This window comes from Leucoraja erinacea, chromosome 1 (genome assembly GCF_028641065.1).
Source record: "Leucoraja erinacea ecotype New England chromosome 1, Leri_hhj_1, whole genome shotgun sequence".
Taxonomy (NCBI): domain Eukaryota; kingdom Metazoa; phylum Chordata; class Chondrichthyes; order Rajiformes; family Rajidae; genus Leucoraja; species Leucoraja erinaceus.
This window is the reverse complement of record NC_073377.1, coordinates 52,629,988-52,642,520: the sequence shown is the minus strand read 5'-3', so window position 1 is coordinate 52,642,520 and position 12,533 is coordinate 52,629,988. Positions and strand designations below refer to the sequence as shown.

Here is a 12,533-nt window from a genome sequence, read left to right as displayed (position 1 = left end):
TGCCTGAATCGGACCTGATACACTCGGCAAGAGGTTATATGGCTAAAGCAAATAAAATTGGAGAAAGGGCACATCCTAGTCTGTTACCCCTAGATAAATACAATTTAGGTGAAAGCATTTGATTTGTAAGTAATCTAGCTATCGGATTAGTGTATAAAAGCTTCACCCATAAACTAAAGTTTTCTCCCAATTGAAAATTTTCCAACACTCTGAAAAGATAAGGTCATTCCACTTGGTCGAAAGCTTTTTCTGCATCTAGAGAAATAATTCTTAGATCTTCATTTGGCATTCTCTGCAAATATATTATGTAAAACAAACGTATCAAATGATAAAATGAGTGACGTTTAGGTATAAACCCAGTTTGATCTGGATGTATTAGTTTACTGATAACCAAGCTTAATCTACGAGCCAAAGTCTTAGCTAGTATCTTCTGATCCATATTTAAAAGGGCTATTGCCCTATAGGATCCAGGCTCCTCGAGATTTTTATATTTTTTTGTAATTAATTTAATAGTTGATTCAGCAAGAGTTTGTGGTAAAGTCTGTTCTTTAAATGCTTGAATATCATTATTTTTTTTAATAAAATTCATTACTAAACCTATCCAGGCCAGGAGTTTTTCCACTTTTCAATGATTTAATATTCTCTACGATGTCTTTTGTTGTTATCTCTGCTCCTATTTCATCCCGTTCCTCCTCATTAAGGAATGGGAGATTGCAATTCTCAAGAAAATTTTTCATCTTTGCTGGATCGGCTGTTGTTTTTGATGAATATAGTGTTTGGTAGAATTGTAAGAATCTTTCATTAATATCTTTAGGTAATACAAGCAGATCTCCTTTTTCTGATCTAATTTTGTGTATTGTTTGGTCATTCTCTAATTTGCGTAGTTGACGTGCTAGTAACTTGTGTGCTTTATCACCAAATTCAAAATTTTTTTGCGTAGTATAATGAAAAATCCTAATAATCTTTGCAGAGAGAATCTGGTTTAATTTAAATTTTAATGCAGCTATCTTATTATGTTTTGCAATGGTTGGGTCAGCTGCGTTTCTAGGTCTAAGTGTTTTATCTGTTTTTCTAATTCAAATTGTTCAGTCTTATTTTTCTTGTTTTGAAAAGCTTGGTGTGCGACAATACAGGCTCTAACATAGACTTTAAAAGTTTCTCACAGCAATGATGGAGAAATACCGGGAGTGTCGTTTGTGCCACAGCCAGACATAAAAACAGCTTTTTTTCCCACGAGCAGTAGCTCTAATTACCAGCCAAAAGTCTGTAGCCTCTTTGGGATCTGGTATTTTATTTCATTCTTCACATGTTTAAATTATGATGTTTTATTTTTAATTGTTTACTGTGTATCATGTTGTTACTAGCGAGCAAAGCGCCAAGGCAAGTTCTTTGTACTTATACATATTTGGCTAATAATATGTATTCAATTCAATTCAATATTCTTTTGCTGAAAATTCAGAGGCAATGCTTTTGAAAATGATATTTCTGGTGTGGAACACAGTCAAGACCATTTATGGCTTGGATTACATAGACACATAGAAAATTAAGTGCAAGTGTAGGCCATTCGGCCTTTCGAACCAACACCGCCATTCAATATGATCTTGGCTAATCATCTAAAATCAGTACCCTGTTCCTGCTTTTTCCCCATATCCCTTGATTCTTTCAGCTCAAGAGTTAAATCTAACCCTCTCTTGAAAACATCCAGTGAATTGACCTCCACAGCCCTCTGTGGCAGAGAATTCCACAGATTCACAATACTCTCGATGAAGAAGTTTCTCCTCATCTCAGTCCTAAATGACCTACCCCTTATTCTTAAACTGTGACCCCTGGTTCTGGACTCCTCCAACATTGGAAACATTTTTTCCTGCATCTACCCTGTCTAAGACCTTAACAATATATGTTTCTACAAGATTCCCTCTCATCCTTCTAAATTCCAGTGAATACAAGCCCAGTCTGTAGTGGCCATTTGGCTTGTTTTGTGTGACATTAACAATGGCATGTGTCTTTAAATTTTAGACTAGCCGTTATATTGTAGGTGGGATTTATGACATATTTTACGGCGTGTTTGGAGCTAGGTTTCGTGCGCAGAAGCTTAGTTAGTTTTAGTTTGGGACCAGCATGGGGAAGGTTCACCCTTTGACCATGCGAAGTGTAACGGAGACACAAGGAGTTTTCTAACATTTAATGCAATAAGCTGGAGTTCGATGAAGTTTAGAGTGTACAAGTCAGAGGAAGTTTGGATGTACCTTATTGTTTTTCATCAACAATAAAGAATATATTAATCAAAAGACTGTGTTATGAAGATTTATCTGAAGCTCCGAAGGTCCCCGACGGAGAGCTCGCATGCGTATAACGACATTCTACATAACCATGCAGTCCACTTAGCGGCTAGAGGGAGGAATCTCTTGAATGATATAAAAATCTGCCGCAACCCATTCTTTCATCGTATGTCAGTCCCGCCATCCCAGGAATTAATCTGGTGAACCTACGCTGCACTCCCTCAATAGCAATAATGTCCTTCCTCAAATTAGGAGACCAAAACTGCACACAATACTCCAAGTGTGGTCTCACCAGGGCCCTGTACATCTGCAGTTGGACCTCTTTGCTCCTAAACTCAAATCCTCTCACAATGAAGGTCCACAAGCCATTAGCTTTCTTCACTGCCTGCTGTACCTGCGTGCTTACTTTCAGTGTCTGATGTTCAAACACACCCAGGTCTCGTTGCACTTCCCCTTTTCCTAATCTGACACCATTCAGATAATAATCTGCCTTCCTGTTCTTGCCACCAAAGTGGATAACCTCACATTTATCCACATTATACTGTATCTGCCATGCATCTGCCTACTCCCCAACATATCCAAGTCACCCTGCATCCTCACCATTCCAGAAGTTTAACTCTGCTCTCCCACTCACTGTTCAGATCCATTTGCCATTTCTACTTCAGTCTCTCATAGAAATATGTTATCTTCCGCGCAGTTTGGAAAATTAGATCTTGTTGTTTTGATGAGTTGTTGTCATTACTGGAACAACTGTAATTTCAGCAGAGGCACCATTTAAGCATAGGTCCTGATTTCATACCTTACACGATTAATTATCTTAATCGATCATTATAAATTAGCCCTAGTGTGTAGATGAGTGGTGGAATCTGTGGAAAATAGATGAGAATATGGGAAGAATACTAAACTAATAGGATTAATTGTGGAGTTAGTCTACATTTGCAGTATGTGATCAGCATGGACCAAGTGGGCTAAAGGGCCTGTTTTCATGCTATGACTTTATTGCTTCGGTAACTCATACTTATATTAGTTACCTGATTATCCATTATCATTTCTCACCTGATATTGTAGAATTACGTAGCTTTTCTATAATCCAGTGAATGCACAGCCAATTAATGCTCTTCATGACCTCGGGGAGCACCAAAACATTTCGCAGCCAAAGAAAGTGCAGTCACTACCAATAAACTTCAGCATGTAAGAACGTCATTGCCCTGATGCTGGTGTATGTGACAATTAAACTCTTTTGCCTCTCTTAATTAATTTGTGCACTGCATGTCTGAAGATTATTAAATGTATGAATGGTTAGTTAGTCTATCTTTGGTGATTTGCTCGGGAGAGGAATGCTTGTCAGGAAACTATAAAGCTTCCAAATTCTCATTGATTATAATAAAATTTAATAAAAAATGATACCTTTGAAGTTTCAGTCTTTGTTTAAAAAGTAGATCCTCATTTAGAATTGAAAGTGATTATAGATGAACAATGAGTGACACATAATGGTAAGTAGCACAATTACACAACAATAACACTCGGGGGGGAAAAACACAGAATGACTTAAAATGATTTGTGAAGAAGCCAAAAGCCTTGATGAGTGAAATGAAAGATATGTTGCATTCATCAATCACAGACAGGTCTAGAACAGCCTGAATAAGGGGTTAATAAGTGGAATACCAAGCTTGATAAAATTAATTTAAATCCCGCAGGCTGGAATCAGGTGAAAAGATAAGCATCGCAGTGGAGACTCTCCAGCCAATTATCCAAAAGGTCAACTACAGGCTGAAATATTGTATTTATCTGTAATATTTTTCTGTTTATACTAAAGTTTTCATCCATCTGAAGCATTGACATACTTTTGCCCTCTCAAAAAATGATACTTGTAATGTAGAGGCATTGTTATTTTTTAATACTTTTACATCTTAATACAATACAATACAATACAATACAATACCATTTATTTGTCATTTGAACCTCACATGAGGTTCAAACAAAATTTGGTTTCTGCAGCCATACAAGAAAAGAACCAAGACACACACCAACACAATTTACACAAACATCCATCACAGTGAATCTCCTCCTCACTGTGATGGAAGGCAAAGTCTTGTCTCTCCCCTGCTCTCCATTCTTCTCCCGATGACCATTCTTAATGACCAATCTGACAATTTCCATGGCTGATATGCATGCTCCAAACACAGATTTTCATATGTTGCTTGTAAAATATTTCTGCTTCTGCTTCTGTGTCTGTTTTTTTGGGTTAAGTCTTTCTTTATTTTATTTAGACAGTGTCTCATGACAACAAACCAAAATAAAATGGGGGGAGGGGGGGGGAGGGGGAGGAGGAGACCCGGGTTCAATCCCAACCACTCTCTGTACAGAGTTTGTACCCCCTTGACCTGCATGGGTTTCAAGATCCAATTCAACCACTCTCTGTACAGAGTTTCAAGTGAAATGTTCTCTGCCATACTTGACCCAAGCACAACACAATGGGCATTCTCAGCTGTGATGGAAGGCAAAAAAACTATCTTTGGTTCCCTCCCATACAGAGTCCAAAGCCCCCGCGGGCGACAACTTACAGGGGTGTGTAAGGCCGGGGTTAATTGGCTTGGTAAAAAGTGTAAAATGATGTCAGGCCCCGCTCCAAGTTCCCTCCCATACTCGAAAGAATTACACTTGTGTGGGTTAATTGGCTTGGTAAATGTAAGAATTGTCCCTAGTGAGTGTAGGATAGTGTTAATATGCGGGGATCACGGGTTTGCCCGGACACGGTGGGCCGAAGGGCTTGTTTCCGTGCTATATCTCTAAAATAAACTAATCTCACAAAACACAGGAATAACCTTCCAGCACCTCATAATTGCCAGCAAAGGCAATCAGCAGGAAACGGACAGTTAGGGCTATTGAGGATGATCTTAATGTGGTGGCAGCTTTGAACTCTGGTGAAGACAGAAATGACTGTAGTCAACCGCTTCTGAAGTTAGACATAAAAAGCTGGAGTAACCCTACGGGTCAGACAGCGTCTCTGGAGAAAAGGAATAGGTGACAATTCGGGTAGAGACCCTTCTTCAGGTCTTCTAGGCCCAAAACATCACCTATTCTTTTTCTCCGGAGATGCAGTCCGACTCCCTGTGTTACTCCAGCTTTTTGTGTCTATCTTTGGTTTAATCCAGCATCTGCAGTTCCTTTCTACACGTGCTTCTGAAGGGCCAGAATCTACAAGATTACAAATCATGAACTACAAAGTCGGATTTGTACTTTTTCAAGCAACATGGGTAGAAAGGACTTGAAAGCCGTAGTCTGCATCACAGCTTTCTGTAATTCTGAACTCATTGTTATCTTTATCTCGCCCACTTTCCATTTCTGCAAATTTTCTGGCAAAAGAGGAATTTGGAACACTTTGAGCATTGTGTTCAGTTTGGTAACTTTGCTACAGGAACTATGCTGTTAAGCTGCAAAAGTCATGAGGATGTTGTCAGGACTTGAGAGTCTCAGCTGCAGGGTGAGGTTGGACAGGTTAGTATTTTATTCCTCGGAGCTTAGGAAGCTGAAGAGTGATTTTTATAAAAGTCTACAAAATCATGAGATGAATAAATAGGGTGAATGCACAGAATATTTTTCCCAGGTGATGTGTAATCAAGAACCAGATGGCATAGAGCAGCAAGAATTGATGGGAACTTGAAGGACAACGTTTCACACAGAGGGTGGTGGGGTATATGGAATGAGCTGCCTGAGGAAGTAGTTAGAACATAGAACATCAAGGACAGAAGATAGGGTGACACAGTGACACAACTGGTAGAGCTACTGGCTCACAGTGCAGGAGACCTGGGTTGATCCAGACCTCGGGTGTTGTCTGTGTGGCATTAGCACATTCTCCCTGTGACTGATTGGGTATCCTCCAGGTGATCCGATTTGCACCCACATCATAAAGACTTGCAAGTTTGTAGGTCAAGTGGCTTCCATGAATTGCCCCTAGTTTGTAGGGATTGTATGAGAAAGTTGGAAAACATTGGTAAAAGTGAACAAGTTTATTGATGGTTGGCATGGACTAGGTGAGCCGAAGGGCCTGTTTCCGCACTTCACTGAAAAAGAAGAGTGCAGCACAAGAAAAGGCCCGTTGGTCCACAATGTCTGTGCTGACCATGATAACTAGCCCATCTCTTATCTACCTTAACAAAAACATATTTTATTTTAAATGGAATATAGAATAAGGGGTAAGTGATGAATAGAATAAGGGAATTAATAGAATAAGGGGTAAGCCATTTTGAACGGAGATGAGGAAACACTTTTTCACACAGAGAGTTGTGAGTATGTGGAATTCTCTGCTTCAGAGGGCGGTGGAGGCCGGTTCAAGAGAGAGTTAGATAGGGTTCTTGAAGATTGCAGGGTCAGGGGATATGGGGAGAAGGCAGGAACAGGGTACTGATTGGGGATGATCAGTGGTGGTGCTGGCTTGAAGGGCCAAATGGCCTACTCATGCATGTCTATTGTCTATTGCCTATTATCTATTGTTTATATGCTCCCTTCCCATATACTAGTCAATCCAGGTTAAGTTGGCAAGAATCAAGGGTTAGGAAATCCAAGTATGTTGAACTTTACTCAGGTTAAACCTTCAGGCTTCAGGCTCAGAACACCAGTAAATATTCCACAATTTGGCACTGGTATTCTGAACATAACATAATAGATTATTCATAAGGAAGCCACTGCTTTGTAATATAGGTGAAAGTATTTTTCTTTGCCTTGCCCAGTGACTGACTGAGGGTCAGTGACAGGGTGATAATTAGCTGATTGGATTTGTCCTGTTGTTTTGGGATAGCGTAAGTCAAGATGCAATGAGTCTGCGATCAAAAGTCTTAATCTCCCCAACTGGTCTTTTGGCCCATGTTCTAATCAGGCATTCTACTGTTTCTTGATGTACGTGAAGTAAAACTGGTTCAAGTTTAAGGCTGGCTTCTGTGATGATGAGAATCTCAGGAGGAGGCCGTGGAGGACTATCCACTCATACCTCTGACAGAAGAATATTCCCAGGAATGAGTAGGTTAACCTATGATGAGCATTTGTCGACACTGGGTCTGTACTTGCTGGAGTTTAGAAGAATGTGGGGGGACCTCATTGAAACATACAGAATTGTGAAAGGCTTGGATAGAGTGGATGTGGAGAGTGTGTTTCCACTCGTGGGAGAGTCTATGACTAGAGGTCATAGCTTCAGAATTAAAGGATGTTATTTTAGGTAGGAGATGAGGAGAAATGGCTTTAGTTAGTGGTGAATCTCTGGAATTCTTTGCCACAGAAGGCTATGGAGGCTGTCAGTGGATTTTTTTTAAGGCAGAGATAGATAGATTCTTGATTAGTACAGGTTTCAGAGGTTATGGGGAGAAGGCAGGAGAATGGGGGTAGGAGGGAGAGACAGATCAGCCATGATTGAATAGCGGAGAAGACGACGGGCCGAATGGCCTAATTCTACTCCTAATGAAGATAGTTGTATACACCACACACTTGCAATTTTGCACTCGTGTATTAGGCTCTGACAACATTCAATTGTAAATGTTCAATGAAGCTCTTCCTTTTTTTAACGTAAAAAAGACACAAACTGTTGGAGCACCTTGGCGGGTCAAGCAGTATCTCTGTAAAACATAGATAGGTGTGTTGGGTCAGGACCCAAAGGGCAGCGCAGTGGCGTAGCAGTGGAGTTTCTGCCTTGCAGACACTAATACAGACACTAACTTCGATCTTGACCATAGTTGGTGGCTGTCCGAAGTTTGTACATTCTCCCCGTGTGCACTTGGGTTTTCTCCAGCTGCTGCGGATTCCTTCCACATTCCAAAGATGATCAGGTTTGCAGGTTAATAGTCTGATGTAAATTGTTGCTAGTATTTAGGATAGAACTAGTGTATGGGGTGATCGCTGGTCAGCATGGATTTAGTTAGCCAAAGAGCCTGTTTCCACACAGTGTCTCTAAATTATGGACCCTTCCCAATGTAGGGAAATGAATGCAAGTGTGACCAGTGTAGATGGGGCAACTTGGTCGGCGTGGGAAGTTGGGCCAAAGGATCTGTATCCATGCTGTGCAACCCTGAGTGAGTATAAAAAGCACTCCCCGTTGTTGTACCCCATTCTGTGAAATTTGGAAGATGCTTGAGCTGTTGGCAGTCATCGCTGAGGCTGCTCAGTCAGTCTGAAGAAGGGTTCTGACCCAAAACATCACCTATCCATGTTCTCCAGAGATTCTGCCTGCCAAACGGTTACTCCAGCAGTTTGTGCCCTTTTCTGCCCAATCTGCTCTTCAATAGTTAGTATCATATGAAATAGGAAGAAAAACAAGTAAATGAAACAATGTGCCTCCAGTACTCTTGTGTTTATTCCACGTGGTTATTGAGAAGAGCTTTGAGTTTATATTAGCACTGCCTGTAATGTTATGATGATTTTCACACAGAGAGTGGTGAATCTCTGGAACTCTCTGCCACAGAAGGTAGTTGAGGCCAGTTCATTGGCTATATTTAAGAGGGAGTTAGATGTGGCCCCTGTGGCTAAAGGGATCAGGGGGTATGGACAGAAGGCAGGTACAGGATACTGAGTTGGATGATCAGCCATGATCATATTGAATGGCAGTGCAGACTCGAAGGGCCGAATGGCCTACTCCTGCACCTATTTTCTATGTTTCTATGTTTCTATGATGAAAAGGGTCAGCTGCAGTAAAGTGCACTGTGCCGGGGTACCCTTTTCAATTTGGCAATGGCCACAATTTCACCTGATACATAATGCTTATGCAATCTATTCTTATGAACACCAATTTTAGAACCTGCAACATTTAAATAAACAATGCAAGGCAATTCTATTTAATATGTGTAGATTGTTTTTATCCTACTAGCCAATTGTAGTGCTTGTCAGTAGTTGCTGTGCCCAATATGCGTTCTTATGCTCCCACCATTTCACTAATTCACTGCACACGGCCACATTTATTAGGGAGATTACAGCAATTGCTTAAATGAATTGACCCTCAAAAATTGTAGAGAACTTGAACAAAGGTCCCATGATGCAGCCTTTACTTTTAAGGTTGATGTGCATCAGAGTATGCAGAAATAATTGTCACTTGTCAGCTCATATGCACAGCATCAAGGAGAAAAACATATTAATTGGAGAGGTACATTCTTGTTGCAGTTATTTCAGTTAGAAGATTTCCCCTTCGTTGACATAGAGATGAACTGTCTTACATTCTGTCCATAGAGGCTCAATTAAGATTAATTTATTCATGTCCACCTGATTAGTGGAAGTGAATGAGCTATGGGTTCATGACTTTAGTTTACTGAGGCATTACCTAATAATTTGCTGGTTGCTATGCAGATTGGATGTTGGGGACAAATGGATAAATCTTGAAATGATCCTGAGCTGTAGAATGTCTCTTTATCCTTGCAGCATGAATCACACTGTCGTGGAAATTTGAGCACTGAGGATGGGGGAAGGGAAAGCAGATTTCCTCTTGCAGCAAGTGTAGTTTGTCTGCTTTAGCTGTTTCGTGTGGGTCAATAGGCCGTTGTGCTTTAGATTGAAACACTGTGCTGTAATTAATTTATGTAACTGAATGGCAAAAAAAAGAAATTTCTGAATGAAATCATCAAGCAGCTTTTTGGATGAATGACCAACGCACTAATCAAGCAGGTAAATTGACATTTTGTGGTTTTGTTTGATGCAAGCAGCTCTAAATTACTGTTATAAAAGCTTTTTTGCAAAAGCCAATGCAAAGATTTAAATGTTATTGTTTTCCCATATGAAGAGAAGTCAGAGAATCCTGTCTGTGCATTCACAAAGCCAAGAAAATAAGCCTAAAATCCATCAATCCTGACACAGAAAAAGATTATGCGAGGTTGCAGTGCTGGAACCTGTGATTTTGAAATGTCGTCTTGTCTCCTGAAATAATTTTCCCATTTTAATAACATCAAACAGATTTAACAAATTATCTTTTAGCCTCAGACCTCAAATTTTCTGTGAGAGGAACTAAATAACCTTGAATGTGTTCTTACAACAAACTGCAAAAATATACAATGACTGGCTTGCGCACCCTCCACAATAAGTCATCAGTACCTTAAAGGATATCTGAAGAAATTATTTCCGAATCCAAAATATATGAGAGAATAACATCCTTACTGGTACCAAGGCGTCTCATACTTCAGGATGTACTTCGTGCTTTATTAAAGCAGTCAATTTCCTTTAATTCAGTAACATCATACAGTTTTGCTTTTGGGACATCTTAAAGCAAAGGTGCAGTGAGGAGACTGGGATTGGGATGGTTGACAACCCCAATTTCCCAAAAAACAATGCTCGTCTTTGGGTACTTTCTGATCTTCATTTTTAAAGGGTGACGAAAGGGAACAACATTCAACTTGAATATAATCAATATCAGTGAAGGTTGAATAATAACATTTTGGAATTGTGGTGAGGTTAATTCAATTTAACACACTTGCACTTTGGATAATATACTTAGATAAGGTACAAATAATTTGGGGGATTCAGGAAACTACTGTGGGTTACTCTTCATTATTCTGCCATTTTCAATTCATATTTCAACAATATTTTGAACGAGAATTGATATTGTCTATAATCTCTGCCTGTAAAAGCTTTAGGATACTTTTCAAAACTTGAGCAAGAACCTCCAAGCTGAGGTTGTTAAAATTGTGGTTTGCAAAATTAATTGAATCAAGATTACTGGTTTGCAGCATCAAAAAAGCTTTTAAACTCAATTTCTCAAAATTGCACTGGTAAAAGTGGATCACATCAGCCTGAACATTAAGTATTTTGAGTGTAGCTCAATATATTTTCGTCCACTAAGTCACAAAATATGGATCTAATGCACTGAAATTCTAGATATGGGTATCTGGCAGGAGAAACCTCTTCTTTCAATACAATAAAAAAAAAACAGCCCTTTACTGCTTTGTATATCTCAACAAATCCATTGAATGTCTTTCCTGGTTTACTCCTACAACACATTGTGTAGAAATGAACTACAAATTAGGACAGAATCAGCATCTGCCAGGTGATAGAGTGACAGTCACAGTTATGCAGCACCGAAATATGCCCTTCGTCCCAACACATCCATGCTGGCCAATTTGTCTAGCTGAGCTAGTCCCATTTGCCCCCAATTGGCCCATATCCCTCTAAACCTTTCCTATCCACGTACCTGTCAAAAAGTATTTTAAACAATGTAATTGTACCTGCTTCTATCACTTCCTCTGGAGGCTTGTTCCATGTCTCTACCATCCTTTGTGTGAAAAATTTGCTCTTGGGGTCCTTTTCTAATTTCTCTCCTCTCACCTTAAAGCTATGCTCTCTTGTTTATGATTCTCATACCTCTGGAAAAAGACTTTGACCATTTATTTCTCATTGTGCTCCATATGAGTTTCTATACACCAAAAGATCTTCCCTCAGTCTCCCACGCTCCAAGGAAGAAGGCCCTAGCTTATTCATGCTCTTTTCATTACTCAAGCCCTCCGGTCCTGGTAACATCTCTGTGAATCTTTTTCTGTATCCTTTCCAGCTTAATGAGATCCTTCCTATATTTGAATGACCAGAACTGCATCAACATGTTGTAAGATGATGTCCCAACCCGTGTAAATGTTTGGATTGAAAAAGACAAGGTTACCAAATGCCCTCTTCAATACCCTATCCCCCTGTGTTGCTACTTTCAGCGAACTATGTTCTTGTACTCCTAGGTATCTTGGTTCCATAACATTGTCCAGGGTCCTGCCAATTACTTGTAAGTACTGCCCTTGTTTAACTTGCCAAAACACAACACCAATGACAGTACCATCCTTTTCAGGATGGATTTCTCTCCTTGGGACCAATGTTTGGGAAAGATGCATTTTCTCTTCAGTGGACTTTGTCTGTTGAACTGGCTGAGTGACTAACTGGTTGACCAGTAATCCCAGTTGAAGGCTGGGTTCACATTAAGCAATGCTATTTACTAACCTGGGCTGCCATGCAAATGCTGGAATAAAACAATATGTTCTTAACAAAAGCTCTGCAGAGAAATATTCCAACTCTTCACCATGAACGTTATTAAATATATTATCAATTATAGTTCCTTACATTGTACGACAAGTATCTGACTATCAGACTATGAGTGCATGTTTTCTTGATTGAATACTCTCTCTGGGAGGCTTTGAGAGTAGCACAGGTTCCAGCCAGACATATTTACTTCTGTACCCTAACAATTCCTCATTCCCACTTCCTTATTTCAAGGCTGGTGATGTTGAATCACTTAAATTTAATTATTAATTT

The 12,533-nt window shown here is 39.8% G+C and overlaps 1 protein-coding gene across 4 annotated transcripts in view; it reads left to right on the top strand.

Moving 5' to 3' along the window:
• The window catches only part of LOC129696663 (cAMP-specific 3',5'-cyclic phosphodiesterase 4D), a 221,791-nt gene that overhangs the window by 152,891 nt on the left and 56,367 nt on the right, over window positions 1–12,533 (top strand). The window contains exon 1 of one of the 4 annotated variants that reach the window (XM_055634790.1): window positions 7,212–9,917. The exons of the other annotated variants lie outside the window; for them this stretch is intronic. Within the exon in view, the coding sequence (XP_055490765.1) occupies window positions 9,894–9,917 (24 nt within the window). The 5' untranslated portion in view covers window positions 7,212–9,893. Of the gene's footprint in view, window positions 1–7,211; window positions 9,918–12,533 lie in introns of those variants that run through there. 4 annotated transcript variants of the gene reach the window in all.